Source organism: Gossypium arboreum, chromosome 11 (assembly GCF_025698485.1).
Source record: "Gossypium arboreum isolate Shixiya-1 chromosome 11, ASM2569848v2, whole genome shotgun sequence".
NCBI lineage: Eukaryota > Viridiplantae > Streptophyta > Magnoliopsida > Malvales > Malvaceae > Gossypium > Gossypium arboreum.
In genome coordinates, this window is record NC_069080.1 from 12349955 (window position 1) to 12371289 (window position 21335).

The following is a 21335-nucleotide window of genomic DNA, read 5'->3' on the forward strand; positions in this document are numbered from 1 at the left end:
CACAATAGCAATAACACTTCCTGAATGACAAAGCTAAGTTTTGAATCAATCTCAATTTCTTCAAGTGTTTGTATTAATCAATCTTAATTTTCAAGTATTTGTATTATTCATCCTCAAAAAATTATTATTCACTTACGATGCTAAGAATCTCATACAAAATCAATAATCCCAAAATTGTTCAATAAAGAAAAAAAAAAACTAAAGCTTGCATAAAAATCTTAATCTATTATAAGAAAAGTCACAATCCTAATTTTTTTAATCGATAAAACTTGAAAAAAAAAGTTATTACCAAATTAGGATGTAATGAACCGAAAGTTACGGTATCGGAAATTGAGTCTTGAGTCTTATTTTCGTGAAATTTATTCATGAATATTTATTAGAAATATTTATGAATTATAGTTGAATGGTTATTTAATGTTTGATTAAGTTAAGTAGCTTGAATTTAGAATAATGACTAAATTGCATACGGTATAAAAGTTTAATTATAGATTAAAGATTAGTAAAAGGGACTAATCTAGCAATTAGACCCTAAGTGCCATGTGTGTGAATGTATGATATAACATGTGTAATAGTTGGTATATATGTATAATAGCTATAAGATATTTTATGTTATAGCTATTACACATGTTAATTATATATTTATTATTGGTTAATAATAATATAATATAGTATAATGAATAAAGAATAATGAGTAAAGAAACATAGAAAGAGTTACAGAGAGCAAACGTGAGAAAGAAAGAAGGAAAGAAAGAAAGAAATAGAAAAGGGAAATTTGAGGATTAAGGCCCTAAAGTTTAATTGGTAAGTTGTTTTAGCTCATTTTCTTATGATTTTTATGTTTATGGATGTCTAATTCAAAGTTCTACATGTATGAGGTTAAAATGAAGAAAAATAGAAAATTTTAGATATTGATTTAGTTGAATAAATTGAGGTTTTATGGGTTAAATTGATAGGAATTGAAGTTAGAAGTGAAAATTGAGTGATTTATTAAAAGAATTCTAAGTTAGGTTTAAATAGGGATTAAGTTGAATAGAGCTCAAAATTTATGTTTTATAATGAATTTTATGAGTTAGAAATTGTTAATGAGTTGATTAAAAGAGAATATGAAGCTTAAGTTAAAGAAAAAAGATTAGTAATGGAAAAGGACGAAATTGGAATTTTTGTAAAAGTTTGATAGAAAGTGAAAATGTGTTTTATGAATTAGTATATTGATGATTTTAATTGTATGATTGTTAGTAGCAAAGCGTAGCACGGATCGTCATCAAAGAAGGAAAAGAGAAAGTGAACGAAGATATCGATTAAATTCGATAAATAGTGGTTTGTATTTCTATAAACCGAGCTTAATCGTTATTGCTATATTTGATATTTATATTGTATGAAAATGTGAATGAGGTAAGTATTTTACCATATTGAAATGAATGTGATTTTGAATACCCTATTAATGATTGTCGGGCTAGTCGGATATAGTTGACATATCATAGGAATTGGAAGTATTGGGATATTCCGACATTGAGTCGATGAGACACTATGTGTCGACTCTCTGTTAAAGTTCCAGATTTGTTCCGATGAAGTACTTTGTGTACTATAATGTTAAAGTTCGGATTTGTTCGATGAAGCACTATGTGCTTATCCCGGAGTGTGGGTTGAATCCGTGTATCCGTTAGTGTCCGAGTTATGTTAATAAGGGTAAATAAAGTAAAGGTTATTAAAGTCTTGATTGATATTGAATAATAGCAATAATGTGTTTGAATTACCATGTCTTAAAGTTGATTAAGCTATTGTTTATAGAAATACCACTGAGAGTATTCTCAACAGACGGTTTGTTTCCGTGCTTGAGGCTAGGTCTGAAAGTATAAGGACTCAAGATACAAGCCGATCCCCAAACTCAAATTGGTGAAGTTTCTATCTTTTGGAAAATGGCATTGTACCTAAGATGTCTTTAAGTTATTTTGAAAGTATCTAAGTTGTTAAATGATATTTTGGTATGTTTTGTAAATGTTACCAAAACCTTAAGTATGGTATGTTTTGATATGTTAGTGAAGAGTAATAAGAGGAATTGTTGGTAAATGTTGTAGAGAGAAGAAATGAAGATGTTATAAGTTTAATTATCAACATTTTATACTAAAACAGATTTGGACAGTAACAGTAGTCCAACTTTGAAAATATACCAAAAATAGTATAAAGTGAATTAGATGATTAATAAAATATGTAATTGAAGCTTAATGAATCTATTTTTATATGGAAGAAACAAAATAGGTAAAAGAGTTGTGTTTTATGAGATATTTACGTTTTGGTGAAATAGGGTTAGAACAATTTCTGGATTCCCTGTTCTGACTTTAGAAATTCACCATAAATTGTGTATTAAAATTAGGACTCAAACTTTATTTTTATGGATTCCTTATTGAGTCTATTTTAATTGAAACAAATGGCATAGTCATTGGATTTCTGTACAGGAAGAAATTTGATTCGTAGTGCACAAGGGTCAGAGTAGCCAAACCCTGAAACAGGGGAGACTTCTTCTAATAAACTGTACTAATTGGCCTGACCAAAATTCTAGAAAAAATTAGTAAGTAGATATATGAGTCTAGTTTCAGGAAAATTTACAGAATTGGATTTCGAGTTTCGTAACTCGAGATATGATTTTTTTAGCGACCGTGACGCAGATGGATAGTTTACTACGAAAACTGTTTAAGTGCTATGATAAGTTTAGTAATGTCTCCTGCTTGACTCCGGCAACGGTCTCGGGTAGGGGGACGTTACATAGGAGATCAACATGAAAGTAGTATTGAAAGATTGAACACCTATCTTATAAAAATTTTAGAGAATAAAAAAAAAATCCAAAAAAAAAAATGAGTGTTGGAAGAACATAAAAGAATTAAAGATTTTTGAATTTTAGTAACAGGAGAGATTCATTTATTTTATAAAAATAATTCTTTTTCAAAAATGTTGTGAGTCTTTTTCAGTTTTTGTGAGTTTTTTTTTGAATTAATACATTAATTATATAAAAATTTTAAAATTTTAAAAATAATATTTATTTTTTTTAAATTTTTTGTAAGGTACCCGACAAGCATCAATATGGCTCCACCATTGTTTGTGTTGTTCCAATAGGGTCGGAAGCGTGTAAATTATTGTACTAAAAAATCACACAAAGTTCAATTCCCAGGGAAGAGAGGTGGATCACAAGGATCTCTTAAATACCAAGTCTTTCCTTAGTCAGAATATTCCTTCTAACGTAATTTAATAGCACAATTAAATACTACTATTATACCCTCAAATATTGAAAGAAAAATAGGACAAAAAGAACACAAGAGTTTTAACGAGGTTCGGTAAATTATACCTACGTCCTCGGGCACTAACACCAGATGATAACTTTACTATCTTCAAAATATTACAAACAAATAGAATTCCTTAAGAATTCTCAAATGGGAGAAGAGAGAAAACTAAGAGAGAAAGATTGGTTGGGATGATGAAATGAGAAATGAGAAGGCCTATTTATAGTTGAGGTTCAAGGACCAAACTATAAATAGCCCATTATCTCAAGGACCAAAAAAAATTATCCCATGCCACTTTTCTAAAGTTGGTGGTTGTCATTTTTTATTGTCTCCCATTAATGTTAATGGCAACCATTATTAATTGTCTTCCATTAATGTTAACAGTTTGCATATGCCTCATTTCTGCAAAGTTGGAGAAATGCGTCAGGCATTTTTGATAGAGTGATGAGCAGTAATACTATGAGACGATCTAGTGGTTCCGTTTGGATTAGGCCTAGTGATAGTCAATTAAAATGCAACTTAGATGCGGCTTGTATTATGGCTGAAGGGTCGACAAATTTTGCAGCTTTAATCTGAAATTTGGATGGTAATTTTATCAAAAAGTACTTTCGGGTCATTCTCTTTTATGGTTGAAGCCTAAACTTAGCTATTGAGTTTGCACTCTCTAAAGTTTTTTGTTGGCTGAAAGTATTTGGTTCCGATAATATCATAAACGAATCTGATTGTTTTCATGTAATTATGGCGATTATTAATAGTAGTAGAGCCTTATCAGCATTTGGTTTATTGATTATGAATTGTAGAACAATAGGTTTTCATTTCTATAATTTGTCCTTTTATTGGCCGCGTAAAAATACTAATAAGAAAATTCATAGCATCGTTAGAGTAACTTTACGTTATACAAACCAAATTAAGTGGGATAAATATCTCTCTTTTAATGAAGTGATGTTAATAGAGGAGGCCAAGATCTTGGCTTGGATTTTTTATTTCTGAAAAGAAAATAAAGTACTTCATAAATTAAACACGTGTTGATTATAATAGTACAGGTAATAATTGGGAATACCCGAACTTGGGTTGACAATTTTAAAATTAATTATCTTGTCAATTCCTTCAACAACCAAAAAGTAGTTTTGCCAAAGTCAAACTGTTAACATTTTCCAATTGCTGAGTGATTTTTTGGTAACACCTTGTTATTATTCACTGGGTGTTTAACAAATTTAAACTTTAAGTGTTAAATATTAAGTAAGGAATTTTCAATATTAAATTTTGTTAGCACTCAATTTATAATAATTTTTAATTTGACAATAGTAAATTTAATATTCATAATTCTAATTTTATTAATATGATATTAATTATTTTATTTTGAATAGTTTTAAATAAAAGTTAAATATGACATTTAAATATTTTAATTTTTAATAAGGTGAGAAAATATTTGTTTTAAAATAAGATTTTGAAAAATAAAGTTTAATTTAATATTTTTCAAATGAATTGATAATAGTTATTTACTTACTTATTATATCCAATTTTTGTTTTTGAAAATTTTAGGCTTAACATATTGATTAGCCCTGAAATTGGCAACGTTTCTTATATTAATCCTAGACTTTCTTTTTCTTATATTGGTCTTTAAAGTTGCCAACTGTTACACAAATCAGCCCTTAAGACAAACAACATTTTTAGTTTAAATCGGTTGACAGAATTAACGAATATCATAGTGATACATGTAAAAAAAATTACTTTCTAATATCATATATATTTAACTTATATTTGCAATTAAAATAAATTATAATCTTATAAATCAAAATATTTTTACCACTAAATTATAATTTTTAATATCAACGTTTTATTCATGTCAATATGCTATTCGTCATATTTCATTTGTTTTAGGGATTGATTTGTATAACAGTTTATAACTTTAAAAGTTAATATGATCCAAAAAATCTAAAGATTAAAATGAAAAATTTGTCAAATTTAAAGTTTGATGTTTTATATTAAGTAAGAAGTTTAATAAAATTATAAAGGAAGATTTTGAATAGTTCATAAATACACTTAACCACAATTGCAAGATTTTAAATGTTATTTTTAAGGGGAAAAAAAAAGTAATTGAAGCTATTATTAATAGAAGTTAGAAGAATGAATACATGAGGGGACCCAAGCCCATAACTTGACAAAAGAGAAGCCAAGGATAAAGCAAGCATAGATTAATTTACCATTCTTCAAAATAAAATATATTAGGGTAAATTCACACAATAACTAATAATTTCTGATGAACCAGCTCATAAGCTTGCCAAATATGCTTCTGTAGACACAGCGACCTACCTGTATTGTATTGGTTCATAATTCTTCAATGAATAAAATAATTATAAAGGATGCACCTTTTTTCTACTAAAAATAAAATATATAAACTAGAAGTCGTTGCTTTGAAGTCAAAGTAAATAATTATATTTACAGTTACATATAAAATCACTGTCCAGATTCGCTAGTTTGAAGTCAAAGTAATTTCTCCTATTTACGTTATAAGCCAGGACAGAAACAGTGCCGATGTGACATCAAATGAAAGGTGTATCCAAGCTTCGCAATGAGTGATCGCCACGTTTACAAAAACAATACCGTCTTTGCTAACACCACCTGTTGTTTCCCGCTTCTCTCTCCGGCCACATATATCTGACTACTAAAGCCTTCTGCGAGTAAATGCAAATTACCTACAGTTTACAGAGATTTTACTACTTCCTGCCCTATTATTATTGTTATGCGCTCCAAATTCTCTTTAGGCTCAGAATCCGGTTACCCGAACCCGCATCCGCACCACCCGTTAATCTATTTTCTCCGGGGGGGACCTCCACTAGAATTCCCACCCCCACTAGCTCTAGTCTTTTCATGGGGCAACTCTCCATTTTCAATGACGACGACGATGATGAAGAAGAAGCAGTAGCAGAAGGGCTGCTCATTTCAATATCTGTAATAGGAGGCTCAGAGCCGGCTGGTTCAGATACCGTAACGGCAGCCTGCTCTAATGTTTTAGGTGGGTTGACCGGAACATCAACTCGGACTGGAGCTCTACACAGTGGGCAGTTAGAGTGAGTATAAAACCACATGTCGATGCAGTCAACGTGGAAGGAATGGTTGCAATTGGGCAAAACGCGAGCTTTCTCGTCGTTTTCGAACTCGGACAAGCAAACTGCGCAAGTAAGTGGAGTGAAATCGCTGGCCTTGGCTATGTCAGAGTAAATAAGGGTGGGGATTGTTTTAATGACAGAAAGGTCCAAACCTTCGGAAGCAGCAGCAGCGGAGGGTGGTGGAGTAATGGCAGCGGAAATGGAGAGCAAGTGCTGAGCACGACGCCGGCGGAGGTAGCGGCGACGGCGGTTCCCGAAGAAGAAAGGAGCGTAGTTATGGAAGCAGAGGAGGATGAACAAGACTATGAAGAGAAGGACACCAGTGCAGAGCATTACTTTGCCATTGAGAGCATAATTAATGTGTCTGGTTCGAAAATCAGAGTAGTTATCCATTGAAGAAAAGAAAATGAAGGTATGAGAGGTGGAGAAGAAAGGATGGAATGGTGGGGGAGGGTTTTTATGGAGAGAAGAGAAGGGAAAGGGAAAAAGGAAGGTTCCTTGCTATTGCTATATACTCCTGTGATTGCTGAGTTTGGTCATTGACGGGGTTTGGATTTCTTGATCTTAGATATTTTATTTTTTGGGGGATTTAATTTTTGGCTTTTGATGTTGTTGTTAAAGAGGAGGGAGGTTTTATTTATTTATCTTTGTATCAGGCCGGCTTTCTAATTCCGTCTTTGTAATGTCCTGTATTCTTAGCATGTATCCCACATTTATGTCTTCTCAAAACCCCTCATCACATCATGTGAATTGTGTCCTATCATATATTCTGGGGTAGAGTTGTCGATGGTGCGGCAATCACCCTGGTTCGAAGATCTGTAAAAAATATAATAATAATAGTAAAATTAATCGAGCTTTAGTTAAAATTTTAAAATAGAATCATTTATTTTAATATTTTTAACGTATTTGATATATTATATTTTTAAAAGTTACATAAAAATAAAATAAAAAATAATATAACTGAATCGGATCAAATTCAATTTTAACATTTTTATCCGAATTAAATTTAGACAAAAAATTAAATCTATTTTGACTGAATTTAAAATTTTATTAGGGCGTGTATGTACAACTCTATTGTGGGGTTCATTGGCCCTCTACTGTTCCTTCAAATATCACTTCTTTGTGAAAGACATGGACAAAACTACTCTTATGCTATATCCAGAAGAAATAAAATTATATTTAAGTAATCGTTTTAAAGACTATAATTATTGAAATAAAATGAATGTAAGTAGTTTTGTAAATGAGATTTTAATTTTTACTTTATAGTGGACCACGTGTATTAAATGAAATAAAATTATGAGAAATTTTAAAAATTAACTTTTAGGTTTATTTATTACTTAAATTTATTTTTTGTATTTTTATAATTGAGTTGATGCATACATATGAACTCGGTCAAACATTTTATTTACTAATATAGATTATAAATCGATTGTGTTGACAAGTTTGATATCCTAAAATTTAGAGTATTTTAGATTTGGATTTCACGGATATAAATTATGCATAAATTCTATTAGATTTATTCTTACTTGAATCCTATCATGTGTGTGAACTTTGTTTAGAGTTTGCAGTTTTACTTAAGAGTGATTTAATTATGAGTTAATATTATTATATTTGTGCCTCTTCTGAAAAAATACAATTAAATCTCAATTTTAATAAAAAAAATTTGACTTTGTAATTCTTTCTAATGATTTTGACTTCTCATTTGTTAGATCATTATAATTTGAAATTAGTTTATTTATAGATGATAAACTTATAACTAGTGGCGTATTTAGGGTGTTGGTTCTCTTAAAATAGAAATTTGTTTATTTAAGCTCTTTAAATAATTTTAAATTTTAAATTAATAAAGGTAAAATTTTACTTTGACCTCCCTAAAAATAATAAGATTTTAATTTAATACTTTAAAATTATAAAAATATAAACTACTAAAAATTAAAATTTAATTCCGCACCTAAAAATTTTGTAACTTGACCCTACTTATAATCTTATTTTGTAACGAGTAATATACTCCAACTCTGGTGAATCATACATATATAATATATTTCTAAAAGTCCTCCCATTTTTCCTGTAAATGAAGGTTTTCTAATTTTAAAACAAATAAGATAATGAATGAGGATTTGGTTTAATAATAAAATTGAAGTTTTAAAATTTTAATATTTTAAATTTAAATTTCATTTCGTATAAATATATATAAATGTTTTTTGTAATTTATTCATCTATAAATAATTATTAAAATGCAGTATTGTATTTGCAATTATGATTGTGAAAGTGGTAAAATTGAATTTACAGGGAAAAAAGTAGGTTTCATATTTAACTTTGGGTCAGATATATTAATATAATTCATAAATGTGACAGATGAAAGTTATTAAATTGACTTAATTTCACTTTCAACTTCTTTTAAATGCTGCTATTGACGTGTCCTCACTAATATAACAAGTATATTGAATATTTTTAGTAACTGTTATTGAATGTCTATCTATTTATATATACATCCGACCGAGGGGTGTTATAGTTAAAAGATATTTTAAAATGTAAAATTTATTCTCTTAATAATTATGATATTATGATATATTTGAATTGAATAAAAATTTTAATATTGTTAATAATTTTAAAAATTTATATTAGCATTTTAATCGGTTAAAGTATCTAGACTAATTTTGATGTATCAAATTATATTAAAATTAAAATATAAAAATCTAATCTTAAATTTGAACATTATATAAGCACCAAAATTGAAATTTAATTGTTTTTGCATAATTTAAAAACAAAAAGCTTATTATCTAAAAATTCTTTGTAAAATAATTTAATAATTATTTGAGTCTTTAATCGGAAATAACACTTAATTAAATATAAGTAATTAATTAAATTCCTAAATTATCAATTTCCGTGTAAGCTCCATATGTCCATTAACTTTAAATATGACACAATATTAAAATAAATTACCATAGTTCACCATATGGCACAACTTTAGCGCACCACGTGACGAAGATAATGGACATATATATGAGCTTACATAGAAATTGGTTTTTTGATTATTAAATTATTTTAGAGAAATTTGATATAATAAAACAGAATTGAAATTTAGTCTGAAAAAATAGGTAAGGAAACGTGTCATAAAAGATTATATAGACAGTGGTGAGGTCGTGAATTTGGTTTCAATGAAGGGCGGGTTTCCCAGTTGGATACATAGCACTATGGTCATCGCTATAAATTAAGGTCGGCTACTCGGCTCCCCAATTTGAAGTTAGCCCAACGAGTCAGCGCTCACCCATTACTTCATAATAAATATTATGGCCTAAGCCTATCAACTTTATCAAGTTGAGCATATAAACCAAAACAAAATAATAATAATTTTGAAATTCATTATAATCTACAAATAAAAAGGAAAAAGTGAAAAAGAGAACATCAAGTTGACTTGACGGCTCTAAATATTAACGCATTTCATACTATCCCAAGTTCCAAACATGCAAAACGAATTGTAGGCATCCACAAAACGACACAACACTAAAAATTAAAAGGAGCTACTATTTTATGTTTGCAACTTGGAAAAATACACACATTGTGGACCCACAAACTCTTTACTTATACCATTTCATATTTGCTCCAGAAGTAAGCTATTTATACATTTTATTTTCTTTACTAAAAATAAGTAAATTAATTCTTGTATATTAAATTAAAAAATAAATTAGTTATTTTTTTAAAAATTTCATTAATTTCTACTTTTAAAAATGAGTCCATACATGTTAATATAAGGTACACGTGGCACACCATGTGACAATGTATGGTTATTTTATTCACCATGCTAGTTTTTAACTGTATGAATAGATGAAATTTTTAACAGAAAATTAATTTATTTATTAGTTTAATGCATAATGATAAATTTACTTATTTTTTAATAAAAAAAACATTCCAACTTTTACTACAAATACCTTCATATTACTTTCACGGTAAACTATTCTAATGACTCGTGAATTGGCATGTGTAAGCTAATATTTTAGTAGCAGACACATATTCTTCTTCTTCTTCTTCTTCTTCTTCTGTGGAATGCTTTCCTTATTCTAGCTTATATACATTTCTCTCCCCTGTTCTAATCCAACTACATTATTAAAATGAGTAGCATAGAAAAACTGTGGTTTAAAACAAATTTATTTTATCGTATTCATTGGATACCCAACCATTAAAATCACTCAATGTTTATAGTTTTTATTAATCTGATATTTATAAAAATACATAAAAAAAAGCATCATTTAAAAAAATTCCATATTAAAAGAATCATAGAAAAATTTTAAAATTATATTTTTGGTATTTTTTAATTTTAAAATTAAAAAGTTATTTATTCTTTGAAAAGTAATTAGTTCATGGGCCAACTTGAGCTTATTATATTTGTAACCTCAACCTGGGTCAACCCTGGTTGATTTACTATTAACGGGAATAAAAAATATTTTATATTAATATTAATATATTTTTATACTTGAGTTTAAATAGAAAGTAGTTTTTATTATTTCTAAAAAGTAATATAGGCCATTTGGGCCCAACCAATCTTGAAACTTCGTTGAGATCAAGCCTCTGCCCAGCATGACCATGAACACACACGAGTTGTAAGGCCCAAGCTCCCTACATAGCTAAGGAGCTAAACACTTAACGGATCTCAGGAACAGACAATTCTACCAGAAAGGATCCTGACATAGGTTGAGCTGTAAGGCTGACAAAATGGACACTAGACAAACCTATCACCACACTGTGGGCAATTCGATAACAATGTATATATACCTATGTACTAGTGTCATGGGTTGCGCATGGGAGCCCGCAACCATGACACATCTGTGTGAACTATCAAGAAGGAAGGAGGTTATTTGGCCCAATCAGACCGGGCCATTGCTTGAAGAGATTGAAGGCCCATCTACAAGTTAGACAAATATGGAAACATGATCTTACAAGATATTATTTTATAAGATTACATATCTTAGATAAGATATGTAATCTTAGAAGATATGATTTTATATTTGGTGGTAGGTGCCTTTTAATCTTAGCCATTGATGTACTTAATTTTGTACTGTTGGATTTGGAGAGGCTCAACTATAAATAAGAGACCTCTTCCTCATTGTAAATCACTTGAGTTTTGAGCAATAAGAATTCTTGAGAGCATTCACTCAAATCTCTCTCTTGTGTTCTTATTTTCTTTGGCTTGTTCTTGTTTCGTTCTTCTTTCATCTTGTTTGGCTTTAAGGTGCTTTCGCTTAAGTTGTGTTTTGGGAAGAATTACATTGAATCCTTCTTTTGTAGAAGTTAATGACTTAGGCGTTTTGGAGTAAGCGCCTAAGGCCTTGCGGATTGTGAGGCAAGAATCCTAAGTCCGTGATGTTGGTATCGAGCCGGTTCGAAAGCACTTTTGAGATATGTCGAAAGAAGTTGTTGATCGAATGAGCCAATGGAGACCCGTGGGAGGCTAGAAAGGCTAGTCGATCGAGGGATATCTTTGTCGAGCTTGGAGATTCGAGTGGTCAATCTCGAGGAGTCCGTTGGTGACATGAAGGAGACACTCGAAGAGGTCCTAACCCGTATGGAGGAACCGAGGGAAGATAGCAAGGAGTTTGTGTTGGACTCCTCGGATCCACGGACAAACCGGCGAGGATGGATGAAGCTCTTGAGGCCCTATTGATCGCCATGAAAGAAGAGATTCTTGAGCTTAGGGGAGCTCGAGAATCTGTAAAGGTGCCCAGGAAGTGGGATGTTGGCTTGGGACCGAGGCAACGTCATGTGGATGTTCCAAAACTCGAGAAGTTCAAGGAGTTAGGTCCAGAGAAGTGGATAACTTCTTGTGGGAATTGGAGTAATATTTCGAGCAATTGGCATTGAGGATGATGCCACCAAGGTAAACACCGCTTCCATTTACTTTTCTCGATGTTACTCTCTTGTGGTGGAGACGTAGGTCCACGGATGAGAAGCGTGGAGGAAGCGACCATTGGAACTTGGGAGGAGTTCCAAAGAGAGTTGAAGAAGCGGTTTATCCACAACATGCCGAAAAGGAGGCTCGTGCTAAGTTGCATCGGCTACGCAACAAGGCAATCGCTCGAGATTATGTTAGAATTGACGAGTTGATGCTTGGATCTCGGACTTGAATGAGAAAGAAGCATTCTATTGGTTCAAGATGGTTTAAAAATGTGGGCAAAGCAAGAGTTGCGTCGCCTAGATATCACCGAATTGACCGAAGCTATGGCAAAGGCAGAAAATTTCTATGATGTTGGGGGAAGAAAGTTTGATAATAACGATTCTTCCAAACCCAAGTCGGGACCAAAAGACAATGGTGGGGGAAACAAGGATCAAAGGGAAAAGAGCGACGAAGGCCTAAAGTCTAGTCAAGGTAAGCCTTGGGATAGAAAAGGACCAATGAAGTGCTTTCTCTACCAAGGCCCACATAGAATGAGTGTCTGTCCAAAGAAAGCCGCTTTTCATGCCATGGAGGCACGCAAGGAGGCCGAAGATGACACCAAAAGCCTCAATTCGATATTAGGAGGTGTCGAAGAGAAGTCAAGCAATGGGCTGATATTTGTGGACATCATCGTGGTGGCAAAAGATTGAATGCACTTGTTGATCTTGGTGCATCCGATTTATTCATGTCTAAAGAAATGGCAAAGGCGGGCCTTAGAATCGAGGAAGATTCGGACGAATCAAAACGGTGAATTCGAAAGCATTCCCATAACGGGGTGGCAAAAGGGTGGAACTCAAACTTGGCGAGTGGACGGGCAAAGCGACCATTAAGGTAATCCCACTTGATGATTACGATTTTGTAGTTGGATTAAGTTTACTTGATAGGCTTAATGCGGATATTCACCCTTCCGAGAACTACATGACAATCTCCGATGCAAATCAACGATATATGGTGAGAATGAAAAGGAAGGGAAGCATGGAGGAAAAACCTTATCGGCAATCCAATTTGCCAAAGGAGTCCGTCGAAATGAAGTCTCCTACCTAGCTACCTTGAGAGACAATATGGATGATAAATTTGAGGGAAATTCCAAAGGAAGTGGAGCAGTTGCTAAAGTCATTTCAAGATGTAATGCCCATGGAGTTGCCCAAAGATTGCCACCAAAGAGGAGGTGGACCACAAGATTGAGTTGTTGCCCAATCTTGAACCGCTTGACAAGGGCACCATATCGAATGGCTCCACCGGAACTAGAGGAATTGGAAGCGATTGATGAAACTTTTAGATCGGGTTCATTAGACCATCTAAAGCCCCATTTGGTGCACCTGTGTTATTTCAAAAGAAGCATGATGGATCTTTGAGAATGTGCATCGACTACGAGGCCCTAAACAAAATCACCATAAAAAGCAGTATCCCATTCCTCTTATTGCAGATTTGTTCGATCAACTTGGTAGCGAGATGGTTTACTAAGTTGGATTTGCGATCGGGTACCACCAAGTGAGAATAGCCGAAGGGATGAGCCCAAGACGACTGTGTAACTAGATATGGGTCCTTTGAGTTCTTGGTGATGCCGTTTGGGTTGAAAATGCTCTACCACATTCTCGTACCCTAATGAATAAGGTATTACAACCTTTCTTGGATCGTTTTGTGGTTGTTTATCTTGACGATATTGTGGTGTATAGTAAGGCGCTCGAAGAACATGTGGGACACTTGGGAAAGTGTTCCAAACTCTACGAGAAAATGAACTATATGTCAAAAGGAGAAATGTTCCTTTGCCCAACGAGAGGTGCCATTTCTAGGCCATATTGTGGGAGGTGGCACGATTGAATGGATGAAAGTAAAGTTCAAGCAATTGCCGATTGGGAGCCACCAACCAAGGTGACGGAGTTGCGGTCTTTCCTTGGATTAGCAAATTACTACCGTCGCTTCATTGAAGGCTATTCCAAGATCATTGCACCCTTGACGGACTGTTGAAAAAGGGCAAAGTGTGGGATTGGGACCCTCGGTGTAAGAAAGCCTTCAACCAAGTGAAGCAAGCGATGACAAGTGAGCTGTACTCGCATTGCCAAATTTTTCAAAGGCGTATGAGTGCGCACAGATGCTTCAGAGTATGCGATTGGAGGGTGTTGATGCAAGATGGGCATCCGATTGCTTTCGAGTCGAAAGCTTAACGAGACGAAACGAAGATACGGTCCAAGAAAAAGAGATGACGGCAGTGGTGCATTGTTTACGCACATGGAGACACTATTCTTTGGGTTCCGGGTTTGTGGTATTCATCGATAATGTTGCAAATAGCTATTTCTTAACCCGAAAAAGTTGTCCCCAAGCGAGGCTCGTTGGCGTGTTTTCCTAGCGAGTTTGATTTTACCATGGAATACAAGCCGGGAGTGCCAACATTGTGGCCGATGCACTTAGCGAAAAATGGAATTTGCAGCGATAAGCCAACCCGAGAGTCCCTTATTAGGCGCATTCAAGAAGGATCGTCCCATGATCCCCTGACCAAAAATCGATGGAGCTTGCTAGAGATGGAAAGACAAAGGCGATTTTGGCTCGAGGAGAATTACTATACACTCATGGGCGACGTCTATATGTGCCTCAACATGGGAATTCTGAAAACAAGTCATGAAGGAATGTCATGATTCAAAATGGGCTGGCCATCCGGAGTACACCGCACCTTGGCTCTATTGGAGGATCGATTTTATTGGCCTCACATGGGTGATGATGTGGAGACCTATGTGAAAACTTGTTTAATATGCCAACAAGATAAGGTTGAGTTGAAAGCCCTGCTGGTTTGTTACAACCGTTGCCCATTCCGGGCGCCCATGGGAGAGTTTGTCCATGGATTTTATCACGTGCTTGCCTAAATCGATGGATTTGCGAGTATTTTTGTTGTGGTGGATAGGTTTTCAAGTATGCAACTTTCATCCCCGCAACCAAGGAGTGTCTCTTGAGGAGGCGCTCGCTTATTCCTTAAACATGTGGTGAAGTATTGAGGAGTACCACAATCTATCATCGATGATCGAGATGGGCGATTCACGGGTCGATTTTGGACGAGTTGTTCAAGTTAATGGGCTCGGACCTAAACTTTTCCACTAGCATGCATCCACAAACTGATGGGCAAACCGAACGAGTGAATGCATTGTTGGAGACGTATCTTCGACACTATGTAAGTGCAACACAAAAGGATTGGCCAAAGTTGTTGGATGTGGCCCAGTTTTCATACAATTTACAACGAAGTGGGGCAACGAACCAGAGTCCGTTTGAGATAGTGACGGGGCAACAGCCGCTTACACCCAATGCAGTTGCAACTCGTTATGCAGGACCGAATCCAGCAGCTTATCGATTTGCAAGGGATTGGCAAGAGCAAAACGATCTAGCTAGAGCTTGTCTACATAAGGCAAGTAAGCGCAACAAGAAATGGGCAGACCAAAATCGAAGGGACGTGCAATTTCAGGTTGGTGACCCAGTTCTTGCCAAACTACACCTGATTCTGCGACATGATGGGTTACACAAAGGACTCGTTCGGCGGTATGAGGGGCCATTTCGAATTGTGAAGAAGGTAGGCAAGGTGGCCTACAAGCTTGAGTTGCCTGAAAAGCTTAAAGTTCATCCAGTATTCCATGTGAGTATGCTTAAGCCATTCCATGAAGATGGAGGAGACCCAAATCGAAGCAAGTCTGAACGAGCACCAATGGGGGTAAAAGTCGCCTATGATCGAGAGGTCGAGAACATTGAAGCGGATCGTGTGGTCAGACGTAAGTACTACCGGCCGCGGCGCGAATACTTAGTCCGATGGAAGGGATTCCCGGATAGTGAGATGAGTTGGGAACTCTTTGAAGCCTTGTGGCAATTCCAAGACAAGATAGATCGATACCATGCGGAAGACGCGACGAGGGCGTCGCTAGATTTGGTGGGGGAGAATGTCATGGGTTGCGCATGGGAGCCCGCAACCATGACACATCTGTGTGAACTATCAAGAAGGAAGGAGGTTATTTGGCCCAATCGATCGGGCCATTGCTTGAAGAGATTGAAGGCCCATCTACAAGTTAGACAAATATGGAAACATGATCTTACAAGATATTATTTTATAAGATTACATATCTTAGATAAGATATGTAATCTTAGAAGATATGATTTTATATTTGGTGGTAGGTGCCTTTTAATCTTAGCCATTGATGTACTTAATTTTGTACGTTGGATTTGGAGAGGCTCAACTATAAATAAGAGACCTCTTCCTCATTGTAAATCACTTGAGTTTTGAGCAATAAGAATTCTTGAGAGCATTCACTCAAATCTCTCTCTTGTGTTCTTATTTTCTTTGGCTTGTTCTTGTTTCGTTCTTCTTTCATCTTGTTTGGCTTTAAGGTGCTTTCGCTTAAGTTGTGTTTTGGGAAGAATTCGTTGAATCCTTCTTTTGTAGAAGTTAATGACTTAGGCGTTTTTGGAGTAAGAAACTGCCTAAGGCCGCACGGATTGTGAGGCAAGAATCCTAAGTCCGTGACACTAGTTCTCCCTCAAAATGATTGCTGGACAGACTAGTCAAGCAAAGACAAAGGAGTAACTAATCACCTACCATTGCCATTAAAAAACCTCTTTCTCTCTCTCACTCTCCAACTCTTGACTCTGACGTACTCAACGGACAAGCCTTTCGTTTTCTTCATTAGAAAACCTTTTATGTTTATTAAAGCTTTGAAAAGTTCCAACTCACATTCACTTTGCAAAAAGTGTCAACCCATAAAGTCAGCTCACTAGCCTGGAAAAACACCTACCGACCCAATCCATCACCGGTAGGGCGTAATCAAAGTGATAAACTCAGTAACATGATTCCTCGGTCTTGTCAGCAAGGGAAAATAGGATGATAGGGACCAAGATACTTGTTTACACAAGCAACCAAATTTAGTTCACTTCAAGAACCCTCATGGATCTAAAACATGTCAGAGAAAATTGTTGTGTTAAGCATAAACGATCTGTCTACAGAAAGAAGGGATGGGAGGTGGGGATTCTACGTTATTGTTAGCTATGGACCAGTTTTCATATTGTTGATTTAATTACTTCCTACTTGCTTAAAATACATTCTCTCTCATCCATAGCATTTACGAATACAGTAAGTAGAGAGTACTAAGGGAGCATATCTAGGAAAGTGACTGCTAGTTCACTCCTGCTTCTGTAGGGATCGACATCGTCTGTTTTATATTTTATTCTGTAATTGAACCCATAAATACTCCATATAGATTTAGAAGATGAAAAAAAAAACGTTTTAATCAGTCCAAAATTTCCTTGATAAACAAAATTACAAAATATCCCCAATTGTAATAATGTTCCATGGAAAAACAAAATAAGAAAAACAGAGAATTCTCATTTTCATGAGAATAGGTTGACGACAAGTTATTTTGTTCCAGGGTAATCACAAACTCAAACCCTGAAGCCTTTGCTGTTCCTTCTTCCTCTAGCCCTCTCAAATTTCCTTCCCTTTGCCCGCACATAGGGCTTGGTGTGGCTGTGTGGCACGCCAGGAGCTGGTCCGAAGTGCTTCACTGCCTCACGAGCATTCTTTGGACCTCGGAGGAGAACCTACATATTTTCAGCATAGAATTTAGTCAATTTCCACCATTCCACAATGTTGATAAGCAAGAGAGTTCATTTCATCAAACATCTAATTAATATGCCAACAGAGGAACAATATGGAAGACACACAATCCAATGGTCTCATATTCAAAAATCAAAATATTTCATAATGGAAGGAGGATTGCATATCTAAGAAGTTTCAAAAATGGCTTTGTCCAGATTTCTAATCACTATGGCCCTAACATACAACTTGAACACTTGGGAATAGCAAGTAAAAGAAAAACATGGTAGGTTTTTACCAATTACATTGAAGTTTAAACAGTGTAGAAGAACAGTGTCCGTTACAAGTACAAATCGAAACAATAGCATAGTGAATTACTCATTCAATAGCTGCATGAAAAGGGGAAGGCTGTTTAACGTTTCTCTGGAATTGGGGAATTTGGCACTTCATACATTCTAAAATAGATGGTTTTATCATCTACCTTTCAACACAAAAAAAAAATGACATTCCAAAGATAGAAAAGGCATATGAAACAGTCAAACCCAAAACCTGATAATCATTGTCATAAACGACTAGAAAAAAATTATAAGTAGAAGATTTGTGTACCGTGTTCTGTCCAAGAGGTGCTCGAAGAGCAAGTTGGTCAAAAGTTAAACATTCCCCACCAGCTTTCTCAATCCTTGCCCTGGCCGTTTCAGTGAACCTTAACGCAGTAACCTTCAGCGCAGGAACTTCATACACACGAATGTCATCGGTGACAGCCCCGACTACCACAGCAATCTTATCCTCCTGGTCAATCAAACCCAATAACAACATCAGTCACTCTTCACAAAATAAATAATAATCAATCAGAAAGTCAAACGCAAGCAAAACATTCGAAACAAATCTAAAAATGGAAAATAGAAATAACTAAAAAAATTACCTTGCCCTTCATGAATTGAATCAATCTAGAAAGAGATAAAGGAGGCTTGTTGGTTTTGCTCATAAATAGCCGCTTCAAGATCACCGCATTGAATTTGCTGCCAGTCCTTCTTACCAGAAAGCGGTAAAGCTGAATCACATGTCCAAAAAAATCATTTAAAAACATTCAAATTTACCTCATGAAGCAGAAAAATATATATATATATATATATATAAGACGAGAAAGAGAGGGAACCTTGACAAGGAGCTTGAGATATATATCATCAGACTTGGGAGCAGTTCTCTTCGTCTTCTTGCTCTTGCCGCCAGCGACCAAGTCAATACCCTGAAATTGCAACAAAGTAAAATCGTTACAAAAAAAAAAAAAAGTAAAGAGAGAAACGGCGGCAGAGATTTCTGTTAGGGCTTCGGAGGGCAATAAGATACCATAGCTGGTGAAACCGGAACTGCTACTTTTTTTTTTTTTTTTTTGCGGTTGAGGTTAAGGTGAAAAGGCAGGGGAGCATTCTTGAGTGAAGGAAATGGCCTTAAAGTGGGGTGAGCTAGGGTTTTAAGATCCTACTTTTATTTTGTTGGGAGAGAAGTATAAAATTCGGTTTGCCCATGGGAGCCATTGATTTTTATGAATCTCACAAATATTAGCCGTTGATTTGATGGTCCGCTAAATCAAATGATACTCTATTAAAGGAAGTCAGCCCGCCTGCTAAAACGGTGCAGTTTGGGTATTATAGAGCAAGCTTTGGGTTGTTCCATGGGTTGCCAGATTTAAATTGCGCATGAAGCGATTATAAGCCCAATTTCTAAATCTATTTTCACTGTCACCTTTAAAGTCTTAATGAACACTTTAGCTCCTCGAGAATAACATTTTTCCGACTTTGGTTCTTAAAATTTTTTCAGTTCACTTCAGTCTTTAATAGTATCAGATATTTTCAGTTTAGTCCCCAATATTATAAAATGTTCTTGGTTTAATCTTTTGGACTTTAAAAAAATTAGTTGAAATATCCAACCAAACATGTTGTCATATGTTATACAATAGTGCCGCTGAACCTCATAATTTAAAAAAAAACTTAAAAATATCTAAAAATTACAAAATGATAAATTATTAAATATATAAAATTAAAAAGCAAAAACTTTAAAAATATTAAAAATTTTAATATTTTAAAATTTTATAAATCAAATTTATTAGAAATTAAACATAAAATTATTATCTGTCCTACAATAATTATTTTATAATTAAATTTATATTCTAAATATGTAATTTCAATATATACACGCGAATTTCATGATAAGAACAATCATCAATTTAACTTAATAATATGTTGTTAGTAGAGTAGTCCTCATCTCTGTCCCTCATCGTTTCTATAATTTTTAAGGCTTAGCCTTCTCTTTTCTTCGTTTAATTTACATGTAAAATAACATTGACTATACAACGCTTAAAATTTACATATTTAATCCCTCTTTATTTTTTAATGCAGTAAAAATATATATATTATTATAATAGCAGAAAAGGAATTTTCGAAATTAAATTAATGCGATAGGTCAATTTTAAAGGTATTAAAATAAAATCGTAACATTGTTAAAGGCAAAACAATGAAAGATTCTGACTCGTGCAATTAAGGAAAATTTTCCATAAAATTTAACAATTATCCTTCCTGTTAATGCATGTGTGCAGCCACTATAATTATTACTCTTGAAACAAAACACCAAAAAAAAATAAATAAATAAATTAAATTAAGTGGTGGTTTAATGCATTAGTTTATCCTAATATTTCTAAATAGTAGATACATGGTGCGTTTATCTGTTATTAATATAAAATTTATAGTGGCGATAAAATTAGATATTATAATAATATTGTAACATAAGATAAAAAGTAAAATAAATGTTCTCTATTATCCACATCGCCCATCTAAACCCATACTTAGGATGGTATGTTTCTTTCATTAAAAAAGTTTTTTTTCTTTTTGTATTTTTATGTGTTTATTTTATAAAAAGTAATTTATCCACGTAAAATTATTCATACATCAACAGAAAATAAACATTTTTCTTATAATATAATTCATCCTTTTGAAAAGCAAAAGTCATATTCCAAAATAAATCTTCTTTATGAATAATTTTACATTTATATAAAAAAAATTGGATTCAAGCCTAATATTATTATATTAATAATGAATTTTTATTTTAATTTTAAAATATTAAAATAATATCAAATATTATGAGTTTCAATATTATTAAATATATATTCAATTATTCTATTCAGAGAATTTTGTGTTTACATTTTGAGTGTTTTTATTTGAGTTTTGGGGTTTAGTTTTATCTTCATCTTTTGTACTTTTTATTTTTATTTTTTAGTGAAATTATCTTTGCTTGTAGTATTTTATCTTATTAGGAGGAATTTTTCCACGTAAAATATTTGTGTTCAATCTTTTAATTTCTCTGTTATTTTACTTATTAGATTTACTTAACAAAGTTTATCTCCAACACTAAAATAAAATAAACTATTAGCATAATTTATTTTTAATAAATTATTTAATATCACAATACATTAT

The 21335-nt window shown here is 33.6% G+C and overlaps 2 protein-coding genes across 2 annotated transcripts; both read right to left on the bottom strand.

The window, feature by feature from the left end:
- Nucleotides 1–5471: 5471 nt before the first annotated feature.
- On the bottom strand, nucleotides 5472–7111 carry LOC108465686 (RING-H2 finger protein ATL5). The gene has a single exon (XM_053021041.1). The coding sequence runs from the start codon at nucleotides 6773–6775 to the stop codon at nucleotides 6014–6016; it is 762 nt and encodes a 253-aa protein (XP_052877001.1). The 5' UTR covers nucleotides 6776–7111; the 3' UTR covers nucleotides 5472–6013.
- Nucleotides 7112–17714: 10603 nt separating this feature from the next.
- LOC108471478 (60S ribosomal protein L18-2) lies at nucleotides 17715–19567 on the bottom strand. Its single transcript, XM_017773088.2, has 5 exons — nucleotides 19550–19567; nucleotides 19025–19114; nucleotides 18791–18919; nucleotides 18475–18657; nucleotides 17715–17873 (listed from the first exon to the last, which is right to left on the bottom strand). The coding sequence occupies exons 1-5, from the start codon at nucleotides 19565–19567 to the stop codon at nucleotides 17715–17717; spliced, it is 579 nt and encodes a 192-aa protein (XP_017628577.1).
- Nucleotides 19568–21335: the final 1768 nt, after the last annotated feature.